This window comes from Rhinichthys klamathensis, unplaced genomic scaffold (assembly GCF_029890125.1).
Source record: "Rhinichthys klamathensis goyatoka isolate OS25496 unplaced genomic scaffold, OSU_Roscu_1.1 h1tg000114l_1, whole genome shotgun sequence".
In the NCBI taxonomy this organism is placed as follows: domain Eukaryota; kingdom Metazoa; phylum Chordata; class Actinopteri; order Cypriniformes; family Leuciscidae; genus Rhinichthys; species Rhinichthys klamathensis.
In genome coordinates this window covers 3,373,507-3,391,947 of record NW_026606651.1, presented here as the reverse complement: position 1 = coordinate 3,391,947, position 18,441 = coordinate 3,373,507, and the positions used below count along the sequence as shown (strand labels likewise).

Genomic DNA, 18,441 nt, shown 5'->3' with positions numbered 1-18,441 from the left:
ACTTATAAACCATATAAGACATCATTCAAACATTGGAGTTTCAACAAAAGTACATTCATCTGGACATATATCATTTAATTTATCATTTGTTAAATGTAATTTAATCTCTAAAATATAGAAATATACATATAAATATATAACTCATGTGTGCTACACACCAAATCCATCTAGCTTCACAAAGTTCTCCTTCACCGTCTCACAAGTGGATCCGTCACCGAGACAAACGCCACAGCTGTCCTCTTTAGCATTAGAATTAATGCCAAAATCACAACCCACCTCCTGGAGAAAGATTACACAAACACACACACACACACACACACACACAATATAGTTGTTCTCTATGGCACAAAAACATAATTTACTTTTCTCATAACATGACAGGTCAATATTAGGAGACAAAAAAAGGCATGTGCTGTTGACCAACCAATTTATGTATTCGTAAAAACAATAATTAAAGGCATAATTCACTCAAAAATGACATGTTTATGAAACAAATATGTCTCATATATCTCATATAAAACGTTTTATGTCGTTCCAGACCTGTATGACTGGCTTTCCTAAGGCAGAACAGTGAGTATGAAGACAGAATTTAAATTGTTGGATGAAATATTCCTTTAAGGTTGATTTACCTGTAAATGGACATGTAGGTGACACATCTGGATAATATATACTACTGTTCAAAAGTTTGGGGTCAGCAAGATTATTATTATTTTTTTGTGTGTGTGAAAGAAATTAAATACTTTTATTCAGCAAGGATGCATCACATTAATCAAAAGTGACAAAGACATCTAGATTGTTATAAATATTTCTAAAGGAAAATATATATTTCACAATATTACTGTTTTTGATCAAATAATTGCAGCCTTGCTGAGCATGTTTTTGTTGTTGAATAAAATAAAATAAAAATCTTACCAACCCTAAACTTTTGAATGGTAGTGCATACAGTTCAAAATGAAGCTGAAAAGAACATTGAACAAGAATAATGAAGAAAAAATGTTGTTAGTGAAGCTTGTGCAGCACAGATGCATCTTTGATCATTTAATATGTAATGACATTCAGACATGTGAAAGTGTCACAAAATACTTTGTTACACACTGATATACACAGCTGTAAAACATCAATACACAAGCACAATTGGGTTGAGTAAGACATACCCAGCCACACTACCTTGCACACACCATTGACACAGACGTTCCTGCTGTTGTTGATCATGAAGCAGGGCGTCCCGTCTGTGACCGCATCCAACATCTTCTCAGAAAAGTCCTCATCCACAGGCTTGCAGTGTAACTCGCATGGACGCGCTGTGAGAGAGAGACAGGCCTGCTATTTACTGTGTGATACAGACAGTGAAGAATAAATTCCTTTATCCTAATACATTTAATATCATGGAAAGTACCAAAAAGTACCATGATATAACCTAGAACTATGTACTGTTCAAAGTTTGAGGTCAGTGAGATTTTATTTAATGTTTTTTAAAGAAGGCTGCATTATTTGATTAAAAATACAGTAAAAACAGTAATATTGTGAAATATTATTACAATATAAAACAAGTGTTTTCTATGGTCGTGTATTTTAAAATGTAAATTATTCCTGTGATCAAAGCTGAATTTTCAGCATCATTACTCCAGTCTTCAGTGTCACATGATCCTTCAGAAATCATTCTAATATGCTGATTTGATTCTCAATAAACAATTTTTACTATTATAAATGTTATGCGGCTTTATATTTTTGTGGAAAACATGACACGATTTTTTCAGGATCCTTTATCCTGAATATAAAGGTCAAAGTAACCGCATTTATTTGAACTATAAATCTTTTGTAACATTATAAATGTCTTTACTGTCACTTTGGATCAATTTAATGTGTCCATGCTGAATAAAAAAATATATATAAAAAAAATCTTACTGACTCCAAAACTTTTGAACAGTAGTTTAGGCATAGATACTATTCTATACCATCGTACACCCTGCCACAGAACTTTTTTTTTTTTTTGTAAATCTAAATCTAAGTTACCAAAAGACTCATATAAAGTTTATAATTAATAGATATTGTTACCATGCAAACATCAAATAGTCTTTAGGCTATAATCTACAATCCCAAATTCCTGCTGTGCTCCAACTGCTTAAACAGAGCAAACAACAATGACTAAACATTTGTGTCAGGAACCCACACACCTCTAAAGCTGGCTAATAAAAGTGGGGCATTCTTGAAAGTGAACCAACAAACTCTATAAAACTGTAAGCAGCCACGTGTAAGGAGTTTTATGTTAATGTCAACAGGCCTCGACCCGCCGCAGTGTCTTGGCTCAGCTGTTCAGTTGTAGAGAGCACATGTTTTCATTTCTCAAGTCTTCAGGGTAACAAACATTAATAGCGCCACAGTTCTGTAGAAAGCTGTGTTTATTCAAAGAGCTCTTGAGAAGAAATATGTTCAAAGAAGCAGGGATGGTGGCTCACAGGCCCCAAAACAGTCAATTAGGCCACATGCTATGGCCTACAAAAAAATATTTTGAATAAGCTTTCAAATTTCTGAAACAGATCCTCGTCATGACCCATGAAATCGTTTTTAATCTAAGTATATTAGTTTTGATGCCGTCAATATGCTAATGTGCTAATAAAAGTTAAGATATATAAACAATAGTGAATATTTGGGGTAAGATTTTATAATATTACAAAATATTTCTATTTCAAATAAATGCTGATCTTTTGAACTTTCAATTCATTTAAAGAATCCTGAAAAAATGCATCATGGTTTTCATAAAAATATTAAGCAGCACAACTGTGTCCAACATGGATAATAATAAGAAATGTTTCTTGAGCAGCAAATCAGCATATTAAAATGATTTCTGAAGGATCATGTGACACTGAAAATTCAGCTTTGATCACAGGAATAAATTACATTTGAAAATATATTCAAATAGAAAACAGTTTATTTCACAATATTACAATTTCTGGGGTATTTTTTATCAAATAAATGCAGCAAATAAATGACCCCAAACTTTTTAACGGTAGTGTATTTTCTCTTGACCACAAATATTGATCTTGTCCCATGCATATACACATTTGAATGGAATATTTTGATGCATGTGATCTTACAGGTCGCCGCAACAGGGATCCACTCGTAGAGTTCATTGTGGTAAGGCACAGTGTTAAATTCACTGCACTGCATCTCTCTAAAGGAGGGCTGTTTTCTGGCACACGGCTTCGTGTTGCAAATCCTGTAGCGCTTCCGCTCACCCGTACAATATTTCCCTCCAAACTCAGGTCTGTACATAGAAACAAAAATCATGCTACAGATCATATGTTCGGCAAAATATACAAGGACAGACTGAGAAGGGGGAGGAATTGAAATGGGGAGAAAAAAAAAGAGACAGTGGTTATTTAAAGTTAAAAATGTAAGACGCTAGTGAATTTATGACAGCACTAAAAAGGCAGCAGCAGTTCGCAAAATAGGTACAGGTGTGCCCTCTTGTGTTTTCTGCTGGTAGTACAGAAGATAATATGCAGAAATACATGAACACACTGTCAGGATAGCATACAACAACCACTGTACTTATTTATGCAGTACGTTTATTGTAGCCAGTATGTAAATTCTCTGACTATCCCCCCAATAATGGCTCAATACATTTACAAAAAGTGCAGTATATAACAAGCACACTGCACACAGAATACTATATCCCAGAATACAATGCACCCGACTTGACCTTTGATTTCACGTGACAAATAAATATTAGATTTTTTAACTTTTTATGAAATCAATATACATATTTATATGTATATATACACACACAAATACATTAACGTTCAAAAGGTTCTTTAATATTTTTGAAAGAAGTTTATGCTCACAAATGATGCATTTATTTGATCGGTAACACTTTACACTTTACCGTTTGATCAAACATACAGTAAAAACAGTAATAATGTACAATATTATTGCTATTTAAAATAACTGTTTTCTATTTGAATATATTTTAAAATCTACATTATTCCTGTGATCAAAGCTGAATTTTCAATTTTCAGCATCATTACTCCAGTCTTCAGTGTCACATGATCCTTCAGAAATCATTCTAATATGCTGATCTGGACACTTTTGATCAACTTCTGATATTGTCATTTTTGATTAAGTTAATGCACCCTTTCTGAATAAAACAAATTTCTTTTAAAAAAATCCTCCTGACCACAAAACATGAATGAATGAAAGAAAAGCACTGAGGAATAATGGTACTTAGGCTTGTTGCATTCCCTGTCTGCGGACTGGACGCCGGCTCCACAGGTCCGAGAGCAGAAGGACCAGGTGCTCCAGGGGCCCCACCCTCCATGCACCGTTTCCGGTAACTTCCCTACGATGACACACTCACCAGAGATACACCACTGACACACACAGATACACGAGTAAATATATGGTGATACAAAAAACCACTTCTCTCTACATGTAAATCTCTCCTACCTTCTCAGGTCCGCACTTGGTTCCGTCGACTGGCGAGTCCAGTTTGGAGCGGCACGTCCCATTTATAGAGCACCACAGAATTTGACACACGTTCTGGAACCAAAAGGGACAGAATTATTTACTTGACAACCTGAAGATCCCCTTTCGTTATTTGAGACAAGAAAATCCATTATACTTAAAAAAAAAAAAAAAAAAAATCAAAGTAATATTGTAATGAATACATCTTAAACTCTAAACTTTATCTGTGTCCTTTACACAGATACAATATATTCACCTCAGAATATATATTCCCCTCAGCTTGTAAAAACAAGCAAATGTTACAACTTTTTGAACAAACACCGAAAGCATTAAACTCTGGTGTAAAAGCACCAGAAAAAGTATGCAAGAAAAAATATAACAATATTAAATATAAAAAAAAATATAGAAAAAATATTTTCCACTCAGCTTGTAAAAACAAGCAAAAGTAAAACTTTTTGAACAAACACCGAAAGCATTAAATTCTGGTGTAAAAGCACAAAATTGCAGCTTATTGAAGAGAGGCATGAAATTATTTTATTATTTAAGTGAATTTTTCTGAAATTTATTTTTCTGAAAATCTGACAATATTTTGATTGAAAACTCTTGCCTAGGGAAAAATAAAATGTCCAAAAACATTCCACAATGTCCCAATCCAAATCTAGGGACCTAAATACCACAGACACTTGGGCATAGACTCCTTTAAACAGAGGCAATAAAAAACCACCAGGAACATCTATAGCAATCCACTAAAATCCGCCTAGCAACCACAATGCAACACCCTGCAATCCACCCAGAACATACTAGTATAACGGTGGTGACTTTTGCATGGTAAATACTCCTCTTTTTTATATAGCGCTTTTCACAGTAGATAGTGTTTCAAAGCATACAGAAAATTACAATGTTAATGTTTAAGATTTTCAGGCCTTATAGTTGCATAGCAGATTAGAGCTGGGCAATAATAGTTGCTAGGTCTGAAATAGCACACTATAAAGTAGTAGATGCAACATTTGGTCTGAAACTTAATTTGCGACCGTTAAAAAAGTATGTTTTATATAGTATGAATGTGTGTAGTATGAATTAAATCCGGACGTACTACATTCGCCATGTTGACATTGTCATGTGACCTAAGCCGTTGGTTGTGTTGCTTCACTTCCATTCACAAACCCTCTCCCGTGGCCTCATGGGATAGTAAAGTGTCCATCTAATGCACATTCCAGAATCTCACCAGAAGTACTAGGTCATTCGGGTATTTTTCGCCAACTGTTTTATGAATACTATGAATCCGGACACATTACTCGGCTCACATCGGCTGCCATCGGAGGATGCATTACAAGGTAGGAAGGCATCAAGGTACGTTTGAATCCAATGTTAGCTTCACTTCTTATCTCCTGAGATACCTTCATCTGATCGAGTTTTAAAGGCAGCATAGATGTATCCTTCCCTGCCTTTGATATCCCCCAATCCTGTGCTTTCCATTCTGTGACAGTTGAGCTAGAAAAATAAAGATGGCGTCTAAAAGTTTCGGTTGATGGTCAGTTTGTGTGCAAAATAACCTTATTTTACTTCATTCAGGAAAGAAATTGAGGTTTATATTGATTCACTCCGATTTTCTATGAAGCAAAAAGCAATTAAAACATTGAAAATTTGTAATTGCTTTAATATCTTCATATAAATTAGCAATAGCCCCCTAGTGTGAAAGTCTTTGTTATATATATGTTGTATGTCAATGATGTATACACAAGTGTTTGTACAAACTTTGTTGATAATAAAAAATAAAAATAAAAAAATAAATAAAATCTTCTGTGCTCAGTGTACATAGATAGTTGTCAACTACTTTTATACTCTATTTTGTATTATTTTTCCTCTCTCGGTCTCTCTAATCTTTATATACTTTATTTTATATTTTTTTCTCTTTCTTATATTTTTTTTGCGTTTTATAATGTTGTTATGTGGATAATTAAAATACATTTAAAAAAAAAAAAGTTTGTGTGCAAATTACTATTGTAGTAATTAAATATTTGCTTAGTTTTCACCAAAGCTTGCTCCATTTTGCTGTCGATCATTAAATCGTCCACAATCAGTTTCGTGAAGTACCTTTGTGCGCAAACGCTGCCCATTAAGTCACTACCAGCTGCCTAAGTTTTCGGACACAGCCATACTGTTTTTTGCCTACTATAAAGTATGGAAGTTGGCGTATTCGGACGCAGCGATAGTTTACAATTTGCGACGTACAGGCAATCAAGCAATTGAGATTTGCTAAATAGTATATATTGCCCTTAGTGAGTAAACTGTATTTATGTGGATAAAATTGGACATACTTATACATTCAACTTTGTATAAAGAGCTGGATGATAATAATATAAATGAATGATTATGTATTTATGTAGATGTTAAACTTGATTTGATCCTGGTCCTTGCCCTTTCTATTTATCTTGTTTTTTGAACAATGCACTCCTTACATCCACTTCTGAGCAGAAGGTGGCGTTGGGCCCGTACTGCAGCTGGCACTGGTGCTGGGGTGTGTATCGCACTCCAGGTGCCGCCCCCGGGGTGCTGAGGCCCTTCTTAGACGGACGGTCATCCAGACAGAAACCCCAACCACGACTGAGCAGGTGAAGATAACAGAGCTTTATGAATGAAGATCATAGTCTGGAATACTCAAAAGTTAGTGGTAAGACGTAAGATATAAAGCATGCAATTACATGTTCCTGTACAAGAGAGCGTGTTCTCACTCGAGAAAGCGGGTTATGTACTCCTTGCTGCAGGAGGACCAGGTGAGAGGAGAGGAGTCGTAGTGGAGCTGGCGGGACATGATGAAGGGATGTCTCCCCACTAACTCACAGTCATTCCCTTGACCGTCATGTTGGATTCCGAAACTACAAAAAAACAAGGCGAATCACTCCTTAAATCACTCAACACCTTTTGGGAATATTCGAATTAAATGACCCATCATACCACTGATCAGCTCTACCAAACTTGGATGTCTTTTTCCAGTAATAAACAAACACTGTTAAGTTGTTTTGATTGATACTGTGAAGCAGCTTTGATACAATCTGTATTGTGAAAAGTGCTATATAAATATATTTGACTTGACTTGACTTGACCTTTTATCCCTTCAAATGTACACTACTGTCTAAGATTTGTTTAATTTTTTTACTTTTAAGCTCACCAAGGCTGCATTTATTTGATCAAAAACACAGTAAAGACAATATTACAATTTAAAATAATTGTTTTCTATTTAGATATGTTGTAATTTATTCCTGTGATCTGAATTTTCAGCATCATTACTCCAGTCTTCAGTGTCACATGATCCTTCAGAAATCATTCTAATATGATGATTTGCTGCTCAAGAAACATTTCTTATTATTATCAATGTTGATAACAGTTGTGCAGTTTTCACATTTTTTGTGGAAACTATGATACATTTTTTTTCAGGATACTTTGATGATTAGAAAGGACAAAAGAACAGCATTTATTTGAAATAGAAATTATTTTACAAAAGCACTTTTGATCTATCTCTGTCGCATATTTAGTTTGTGTGTTCATGTTTAGAGTTGGTTGTTCTGTTCCTGATTTTGTTCCTGTTCCTGAGATTCTGTTTTGTGGAGATTTGAGTTTATTTCCAAATAAAGACTGCTGAATTTAGATCCTGTTTCATCTCTCCTGCAACCAACACTGACAATATAATGAATCCTTGATAAAAAAAATTTGGGTCTAAAGGAAGAGACAAATGTATTTCTTTACAGTTCACCTACAGTGACCTTTCCAAATGCACCAATGACACCATTTGATCGAAACGTACCTGTGTCCAAGCTCATGAGCGATGGTGAAAGCGACCGGTAGCCCTGAGTCCTCGTTGATATTGCAGGAGCGATGTGGCTGGCACATGCCTGACAGGTGAGACAAGCCTAGCGTCTCACACGGCTGATTCATGCCTGCGCAGATATCCTTCCTGAGAGCAGAGATCACATCGGGTCAGACACAAAAGAGCACAACAGCTGCTTTGATTCATTTTATAGGCTACTAAAGTTGTGCTGCAGGGGAAAAACTGCTGAAGAAGAGTTATGGTCTTGGGTTGAATTGTTTGCCATTTATGTTAAGCATGCATGAGCTCTGGAGATGATGAGGTCATTCCATCTGTGGAGCTCTGGGTGGAAAAGAGAGCTTTTAGGGACAGTTAATAGCTCAGACACAGACAGCTCCATTACTGTAACCAAGAAACTGACATTTATGATAATAAATGAGAGTGAGCGAGTTCATGTGTATGTTTGACATCACTTTACCCCTTGATAATTGGATTATGTTTCTTACTAGGTAGCTGTATATGTGCAATTGTTTCAGTGGTGCATTCTACTGTATTTAGGTCAGCAATATTAAATATAGCAATATTAAATAATTTCATGGACTTGAATAAATTTAGATATTATTTGGATCATTTAGATACTGACAACTGGGAATACATTTTACAGGCATAAGAATGAATATATGCATATGTACTGTTGATAATTATATATTCATATATGCATCTCAGGTGTTTTTAATTTCATATACTGTATATACACACATGTGTGTGCACGCAAAATAAAACAACAATGCACAGACATCAGAATATATATTGTTTTTGCTCACCAAGGCCGCATTTATTTTGGGGGGAAAATATGTATAAATATGTAGTAACAATTATTATAAAATTATTATTTTATTTAAAATAACTTTTCCATTTAAATTTTTTTTTTTAAATGTAATTTTAAAAATAAAATTAAAAATTAAAAATTAAAGCTAATTCAAAATATATATAAAAAAATCTATAATGGTATATAAGTACTACTAAAATAACCATATATAATATAATAAAATAAAATAAAATATAATATAATATAATATAATATAATTAGGGCTGTCAAATGATTAATCACGATTAATCACATCCAAAATAAAAGTTTTTTTTACATAATATATGTGGGTGCACTGTGTATAATTATTTTGTATATATATAAATACACACACATGCATGTACACTCACCGGCCACTTTATTAGGTACCCCATGCTAGTAACGGGTTGGACCCCCTTTTGCCTTCAGAACTGCCTCAATTCTTCGTGGCATAGATTCAACAAGGTGCTGGAAGCATTCCTCAGGGAGTTTGGTCCATATTGACATGATGGCATCACACAGTTGCCGCAGATTTGTCGGCTGCACATCCATGATGCGAATCTCCCGTTCCACCACATCCCAAAGATGCTCTATTGGGTTGAGATCTGGTGACTGTGGAGGCCATTTTAGTACAGTGAACTCATTGTCATGTTCAAGAAACCAATTTGAAATGATTAGAGCTTTGTGACATGGTGGAAGTAGCCATCAGAGGATGGGTACATGGTGGCCATAAAGGGATGGACATGGTCAGAAACAATGCTCAGGTAGGCCGTGGCATTTAAACGATGCCCAATTGGCACTAAGGGGCCTAAAGTGTGCCAGGAAAACATCCCCCACACCATTACACCACCACCACCAGCCTGCACAGTGGTAACAAGGCATGATGGTTCCATGTTCTCATTCTGTTTACGCCAAATTCTGACTCTACCATCTGAATGTCTCAACAGAAATCGAGACTCATCAGACCAGGCAACATTTTTCCAGTCTTCAACTGTTCAATTTTGGTGAGCTCTTGCAAATTGTAGCCTCTTTTTCTTATTTGTAGTGGAGATGAGTGGTACCCGGTGGAGTCTTCTGCTGTTGTAGCCCATCCGCCTCAAGGTTGTGCGTGTTGTGGCTTCACAAATGCTTTGCTGCATACCTCGGTTGTAACGAGTGGTTATTTCAGTCACTGTTGCCCTTCTATCAGCTCGAACCAGTCTGGCCATTCTCCTCTGACCTCTGGCATCAACAAGGCATTTCCGCCCACAGAACTGCCGCTCACTGGATGTTTTTTCTTTTTCGGACCATTCTCTGTAAACCCTAGAGATGGTTGTGCGTGAAAATCCCAGTAGATTAGCAGTTTCTGAAATACTCAGACCAGCCCTTCTGGCACCAACAATCATGCCACGTTCAAAGTCACTCAAATCACCTTTCTTCCCCATACTGATGCTCGGTTTGAACTGCAGGAGATTGTCTTGACCATGTCTACATGCCTAAATGCACTGAGTTGCCGCCATGTGATTGGCTGCTTAGAAATTAAGTGTTAACGAGCAGTTGGACAGGTGTACCTAATAAAGTGACCGGTGAGTGTATATTTAAGAAAAAATATAATTTATATATAAAATATTTATATTTATATATAATATAAATTATATATAAATCTATATACAGTATATACATGAAAATATTTCTTAAATATATACAAGCATGTGTGTGTATTTATATATATAAAATAATTATACACAATGCACCCACATATATTATGTAAAAAAAACCTTTTATTTTGGATGTGATTAATCACGATTAATCATTTGACAGCCCTAAATATAATATAATATAATCATTTTTACCACAACTGATGTCTTTATTGTCATTATTATACAATTTTTTATACTATTGTCTTTATTATACTTTACTGTCTGAAGATTTCAAGGTACCATCCACCTGTAAAGAAATGTTGAAATCACTGCAATAAAAACCTAGATAAAAAAGATATTAAATATATAGGGTATGAAAAATATAAAAGATATAAAAGATAATAAATAAATAAAAATATCTATAAATATAAAAGACATTAGCAGTGTGTTTACCGTGTGATGAGTATAGCAACATCATGGTGTGCAGGATGAGTGTCACTTTGAGGATTGAGGTTTTTCTGCCATGTACAGAAGCTGTTGAGAGTCGTATCAGCGTGGTGAGCGATCTTCAGCCCTTTCTGAAACCACACAAAAGTCCAAACTAATTTTATTTCTATGGTGTCCAGTAACCCTGCTGAAAAAAACCCTATGTTATTCATTGATGTCTATGTATAACCAGCCTTATCTGACCAGCACTAATCAGTTTGGCAAAATAAATCTATAAATATCTAAACAAATGTATATGTACTTCCTCTCTCTGTAGCAGAATGAGCCGGACCAATATGATATGGACTGCGTTACCGATGCTGGCATCGTGAAAAATTCCAGCCACCTGCAAGAAAGTAATGCAAAATATTTACATAGGAAAGTAAGAGGTGCAATCGAAGGGAACACAGTTTAAGATATTTTAGATTTAGTCAGCAGCGTCTTACGTCAGCAGCGTCACTGAACGCGGATCCACAACAGAACCGGAAGACAATACAATGCTGAATAAAGTCGTAGTTTTTGTTATTTTTGGACCAAAATGTATTTTCGATGCTTCAAAACATTCTAACTAACCCACTGATGTCACATGGACTACTTTGATGAAGTCTTTATTTCCTTTCTGGACAAGGACAGTATACCGTACATACATTTTCAAAGGAGGGACAGAAAACTCTCGGACTAAATCTAAAATATCTTAAACTGTGTTCCGAAGATGAATGGAGGTCTTACGGGCTTGGAACGACATGAGGGTGAGGTAGTAATGACAGAATTTTCATTTTTGGGTGAACTAACCCTTTAAAACTGAATCACTTACCATGTTCATGATGGTAAAGATGTAGGACTCAACGTTTCCACTTCCGTGGTACTCCACGAGTTTGGAGTCGCCCACCACCATGGTCTCCACCCAGCGCTCTTTGCTGATGGAGCGAGGGGAGATCCTCCGAGGTCGACTCCATTCGTCACTGCGATCCCCACCCTGCTGTTCCTGCTCCCAGCGCTCTCTCTCCTGCTCCACCTGTTGGGAATACTTGGAGCCATCTGCACAAACACAGACAAATTCTGCTCATGCAACACAGTTTACAATGATTAAAAAATGTAGGCCTGGTTTCACAGACAAGGCTTAGATTAAGCCAGGATTAGTTTAATTAGGACACTTAAGTAGCTTTTATAAACGTGCCTTAGAAAAAAAAAACATTACTGGTGTGCATCTTGAGACAAAACAATTCCAGAGACATATTTTAAGATACGTCAGTGCAAGTTGCTTTGAGTTAAAACAGCTCAGACATGCATTTTAGTCTGGGACTAGACTTCAGCCGTGTCTGTGAAACCGGGCAGTAGTTTCCCAAAGTATTATTTGGTGAAACACCATATAGAAATTATGCATCTAACATAATCAAATATATGTCTTGTTTCTCTGACCTTTGACACCGCAGGGACTATAGTGAACACTGTGTGCGTCAGTGCTGCGTCGCCGCCTGAGAGCGCTCCAGGTTAAACTCCGGTAGATCACATGTGGGCGTCGAGGATGAGTGACATTTGGGGTGAGGCCAAGGACCGGCTCGATCAATAACGGCCCCTCCGGTAAATTTAACAGCCCTCTCTATAAGTAAAAAAACAACAACACACTTAGTCATAAATCATAACAGATGTCATTTATACTAGCCTACCGTTTACATTTTTGGGGGAAGTCCTTTAAAAAAAACCCTTAATGAATACTTTTATTCACCATGGATGCATTAAATTAATCAAAAGTGGCAGAAAAGACATTTATCATGTTGCAAAATATTTGCATTTCACATTTCGACTTTCAGAAAATTAAGCAGTACAACGGTTTTCAACATCGATAATAATTAGAAATGTTTTAATCACATATTAGAATGATTTCTAAAGGGTCGTGTGACTGATGCGGAAAAGTCAGCTTTGCATCACAGGTGTAAATTACATTTGATATATTATATATTTGATATAATATAAAAAAAAAAAAAAAAAAAGTTTAATTTGTAACATATATTTCACAATATTACTGTATTTTTGGTCAAATAAATGCAGCCTTCATGAGCATAAAGGCCAGTTCACACCAAGGGCTATAATGATAACGATAAAGATATAGTTCTAATGAATAAAAAAGAATAGAAGAATCCACATCACAACTATAATGACAACGGCACAGAGAAATTATCTTGTTGGAATCAAAACATTGACAGCCAATCAGAATCCTTGATCATTTAAAGTGTCTGATGACAAAACTGCAGCAAGCTTAGAATAAACAGAACGATATCGTCCGCTGGTGTGGACGCTAATATAGTAATTGTTATCTTTATACTTATCGTTCTTGGTGTGAACGGGCTTTAAGAGGCGTCTTTCAAAAATATTTAAAAATATTACCAAATATTTCAACGGTCTTGTGTTTTGAGCCTCTAAAGTTCAAAACTCGCCACCATGATGTAGGAGTAACATTGTATCTGTAACAGTTTATGATTGTCTTTATGAATTAGGGTCTGTGTTCATTGCTCAAAAGCAAAAGAGCCTATCCTGTATCTACTGTATGATTTAGGGGTCCCATGGGTTCACACTTTGTCAATGTAAATCTATGGTAATTTAACTCTCCACAACAAGCCACTCAATGAGGTGTCATTCATGTCTGTAGCCCAAACAGTGTGGGTTGTGTTACGCATTAACTGTTAACATTTTGGGATTAGGGAAGGGTTTGTTCAAATGGTTTAAAGTAGTTTGTACTGTAATGACACTTCAGGTGTCAGGTCTCATTAGATCTGTTGGAACTCTGCAGAATGCAGGGAATGTATTTTACCTGTCACACTCCCGCTGTTTGTTAATTTTCCCTGCAAGTTCTTGCCAGTCCTGACATTTTCTCCACACTGCGGGGGCTTTAGTAGGATTATTAGAACGTGTCACGTGCACATGCTAAAACACAGCACGAACGCATTATAACCGTTAAATGCCACACATCCGTGCAGTTTGACATGCAAGTGTTAAATTGAGTTCAATCCTATTTGCACCTTTAAGATATATATATATATATACAATACCTTTCAAAAAGATTTTTAATGTTTTAATGCTCACCAAGGCTGCAGTTAATTGAACAAAAATAGTCAAAACTGTACTATTGTGAAATATAGCAAATTATAATTACTGTTTTCTAGTTGAATATATTTAAAAATGTAATTTATTCCTGTGATTGTGATATAAATCAGAATTTTCAGCATCATAACTCCAGTCTTCAGTGTCACATGATTCTTCAGAAATCATTCTAATATGCTGATTTGCTGCTCAATAATTTTTATTATTATTATCAATGTAGAAAACAGCTGTGCTGCTTAATCTTTTGGTGGAAACTGTGATAAAAAAAATGTCAGGATGCTTTGAAATTTTCAGCATTTATTTGAAATTTTATTGAATTCGTGTATGTTATAAAAGTCTTTACTGTCTTTACTTTTATCAATTTAACTCAATCCTAAGCACCATTGCTATTAGAGTTTTTCACAAACTTTAACCCCAACTGTTAAACTCACATTTTAAGGGTCAGATCAGGTTGCATGTTAACTTTTTAGATTGTTCTTAAAGTGTGATTGTCTGTATGTCTTGGACTCTTAACGCTTCAACCTGCGAGATTTAATTGGGCAAACAACACATCTCTGAAACGTGCAATTTTTCTCTTATCGCCATTCATTCTTGGAGCTGCAGTGAAGTCCCAGCTTCACCGCCCAGCTGAATGAATCAGTCCCACGGGCCAAAAACAGGTGTGTATGCATGTGTGTGTGTGTGTGTTCATTACAAACTAAATAAACTGTGACCAGAAAAACATTCCAAATGTTTCGAAACTGGGCTGCATGTAATGCAAAACAGATACTGGGATTTGTGAAAAGACCATGAATTCTCCAGGGGGCTGGAGACACAGTCATAATATTGACTCAGCCATGTCGATCATCCACAGAGTCTAAACAATACTAACCCCTGCAACACACACAACGGTGTTGTACAGGTATGGCGTGAGAAGCACTCTTACACATCTCCTCAAATGAAAGAAAAATCCCAAATGAGATCTGTTTAGTGTCTCACTTGCTTCTCTTAGACAATATAAAAGTATAGATTTGTTTACGTCTCAGATTTTTCTCCTGAGAAAAGAACCCAATCTCACGTTTCTCCTCTAGAGTTTCAGAAGAGATCTCAAACTCGGCTCAGATTTGCCAAGTTACCAAAGTTTGGCATTAAAAACCAGACATCTCAATATGAACTCAAACATTTCTCATTGAATACTTCCAAAACCAAATAATCTGAGCTGCCAAATACTCTTACTATATGTCAACAAGTGTCTTATTTGTGTTCTATTTTCTATAATTCTAATTTTTTTCTCTCTTAATATCTGGGACACAGTTAAAACATTATTTATCTAGAAAGTGAAACGGCAGAGCAATATACGTTTTTTCTGGATCCTATAGCCAAAACAAATCATTAATTTAAATCTTCATGCTAATCTTCAGTAAATTATCATATGATGATATTCTTTGAAGTATCTATGGTATATGAATATGGAAATCATTCTGTACCAATATATTTAAAGTACTGTGATACTGAACAGTACACAGAATATAATACATTAATAATTAATAACATATAATAATTATATATATATATACACTCACCTAAAGGATTATTAGGAACACCTGTTCAATTTCTCATTAATGCAATTATCTAATCAACCAATCACATGGCAGTTGCTTCAACACATTTAGGGGTGTGGTCCTGGTCAAGACAATCTCCTGAACTCCAAACTGAATATCAGAATGGGAAAGAAAGGTGATTTAAGCAATTTTGAGCGTGGCATGGTTGTTGGTGCCAGACAACGTCTGAGTATTTCACAATCTGCTCAGTTACTGGGATTTTCACGCACAACCATTTCTAGGGTTTACAAAGAATGGTGTGAAAAGGGAAAAACATCCAGTATGCGGCAGTCCTGTGGGCGAAAATGCCTTGTTGATGCTAGAGGTCAGAGGAGAATGGGCCGACTGATTCAAGCTGATAGAAGAGCAACTTTGACTGAAACAACCACTCGTTACAACCGAGGTATGCAGCAAAGCATTTGTGAAGCCACAACACGCACAACCTTGAGGCGGATGGGCTACAACAGCAGAAGACCCCACCGGGTACCACTCATCTCCACTACAAATAGGAAAAAGAGGCTACAATTTGCAAGAGCTCACCAAAATTGGACAGTTGAAGAATGGAAAAATGTTGCCTGGTCTGATGAGTCTCGATTTCTGTTGAGACATTCAGATGGTAAAGTCAGAATTTGGAGTAAACAGAATGAGAACATGGATCCATCATGCCTTGTTACCACTGTGCAGGCTGGTGGTGGTGGTGTAATGGTGTGGGGGATGTTTTCTTGGCACACTTTAGGCCCCTTAGTGCCAATTGGGCATCGTTTAAATGCCACGGCCTACCTGAGCATTGTTTCTGACCATGTCCATCCCTTTATGGTCACCATGTACCCATCCTCTGATGGCTACTTCCAGCAGGATAACGCACCATGTCACAAAGCTCGAATCATTTCAAATTGGTTTCTTGAACATGACAATGAGTTCACTGTACTAAAATGGCCCCCACAGTCACCAGATCTCAACCCAATAGAGCATCTTTGGGATGTGGTGGAACGGGAGCTTCGTGCCCTGGATGTGCATCCCACAAATCTCCATCAACTGCAAGATGCTTTCCTATCAATATGGGCCAACATTTCTAAAGAATGCTTTCAGCACCTTGTTGAATCAATGCCACGTAGAATGAAGCAGTTCTGAAGGCGAAAGGGGGTCAAACACAGTATTAGTATGGTGTTTCTAATAATCCTTTAGGTGAGTGTATATTAGGGGTGTGAAACGATTAAATTGCATCCAAAATAAAAGTTTGTGTTTACATAATATATGTGTGTGTACTGTGTATAAATATTTTGTATATATAAATACACACACATGCATGTATATATATTTAAGAAATATTTGCATGTATATACTGTATATATATATATATAGTTTATATTATATAGAAATATAAATATTTTTAATATAAACACATTTTTCTTAAATATATACTGTACATGCATGTGTGTGTATTTATATATACAAAATAATTATATACAGTACACACATATATTATGTAAACACAAACTTTTATTTTGGATGCGATTAATCGTTTCACAGCCCTAATATATATATATATATATATATATATATATATATATATATATATATATATAGAGAGAGAGAGAGAGAGAGAGAGAGAGAGAGAGAGAGAGAGAGAGAGAAAGAGAGAGAGTATATGCACACACATACAAAATATAATACAATCGCCATTTCATTTTACTGCCAAAGTACTTTACACGAGCACATAAGACATTTCATTCCATCTCTTTTTTTGTGGGCCAGTCCTCTTTCTCTCTCCTCATCTGCTCCTCACAGCAGAAATGTGAGCTTTGGTGTCAGGGGGCATTGTGAAAACAAAAGCTGAACTGCTAAATACAGAAGCCATGTGTGTGTTGCCCGGCTTCCAGAGTTCCTGCAGGTTTGGGTAGGACTTCAAACAGGATATATACAGCCTATGTACAGGACTATAAACTATAGTATTGTCCTTCAAAACCAGCCATACATCCTCTGGAGGGCGGGAAGAATGTATGGATCTAATGACTAATGCAGAGCGGGTCAGTGACGGGTCGTTTGGTTGATCTGTAACTGCTCTGGTTTTAAATAAAAGTTGAACATAAATGGTGTCAAGAGAGTTCAGAGCTAATGTGTTTTTCGCAAGGACCATAAAACAAACAGTAAACAGTCTTAAAGTTCAGTTTATCATGCAAAAGAAATGCACCACATTACTAAAATACTTTGTCCATTCCTATATTTATGTGTGAGACGACTAGAAGTATAAACACTATGGCTCTGTACTACTTTCAAGATCAAAAGTTTGGATCAGTATCTTTTCTTTTTTTTTTCTTCAGCAAGGACAAATTAATAGTAAAGACATTTTTGATGTTACAAAATATTTCTATTTTAAATAAATGCCGTTCTTTAGAACTTTATGCTCATGATAAATGAAAAAAAAATTCTGGTTTTCACAAAAAATATTAAGCAGCACAACATGTTTTCAACATCGATAATAATCAGAAATGTTTCTTGAGCAGCAAATCAGCATATTAGAATGATTTCTGAAGGATCATG

General features: G+C 35.9%; 1 protein-coding gene across 1 annotated transcript in view; it reads right to left on the bottom strand.

The window, feature by feature from the left end:
• adamts12 (ADAM metallopeptidase with thrombospondin type 1 motif, 12) overlaps nucleotides 1-18,441 on the bottom strand; it is a 44,172-nt gene that overhangs the window by 21,229 nt on the left and 4,502 nt on the right. The window contains exons 3-14 of the mRNA XM_056254814.1: nucleotides 12,641-12,821; nucleotides 12,036-12,259; nucleotides 11,484-11,567; nucleotides 11,189-11,313; nucleotides 8,267-8,416; nucleotides 7,197-7,340; nucleotides 6,924-7,068; nucleotides 4,447-4,539; nucleotides 4,225-4,370; nucleotides 3,096-3,265; nucleotides 1,168-1,301; nucleotides 159-279 (exon numbers count right to left, since the gene is read on the bottom strand). Of these exons, the coding sequence (XP_056110789.1) occupies nucleotides 159-279; nucleotides 1,168-1,301; nucleotides 3,096-3,265; nucleotides 4,225-4,370; nucleotides 4,447-4,539; nucleotides 6,924-7,068; nucleotides 7,197-7,340; nucleotides 8,267-8,416; nucleotides 11,189-11,313; nucleotides 11,484-11,567; nucleotides 12,036-12,259; nucleotides 12,641-12,821 (1,717 nt within the window). The remainder of the gene's footprint in view (nucleotides 1-158; nucleotides 280-1,167; nucleotides 1,302-3,095; nucleotides 3,266-4,224; nucleotides 4,371-4,446; nucleotides 4,540-6,923; nucleotides 7,069-7,196; nucleotides 7,341-8,266; nucleotides 8,417-11,188; nucleotides 11,314-11,483; nucleotides 11,568-12,035; nucleotides 12,260-12,640; nucleotides 12,822-18,441) is intronic.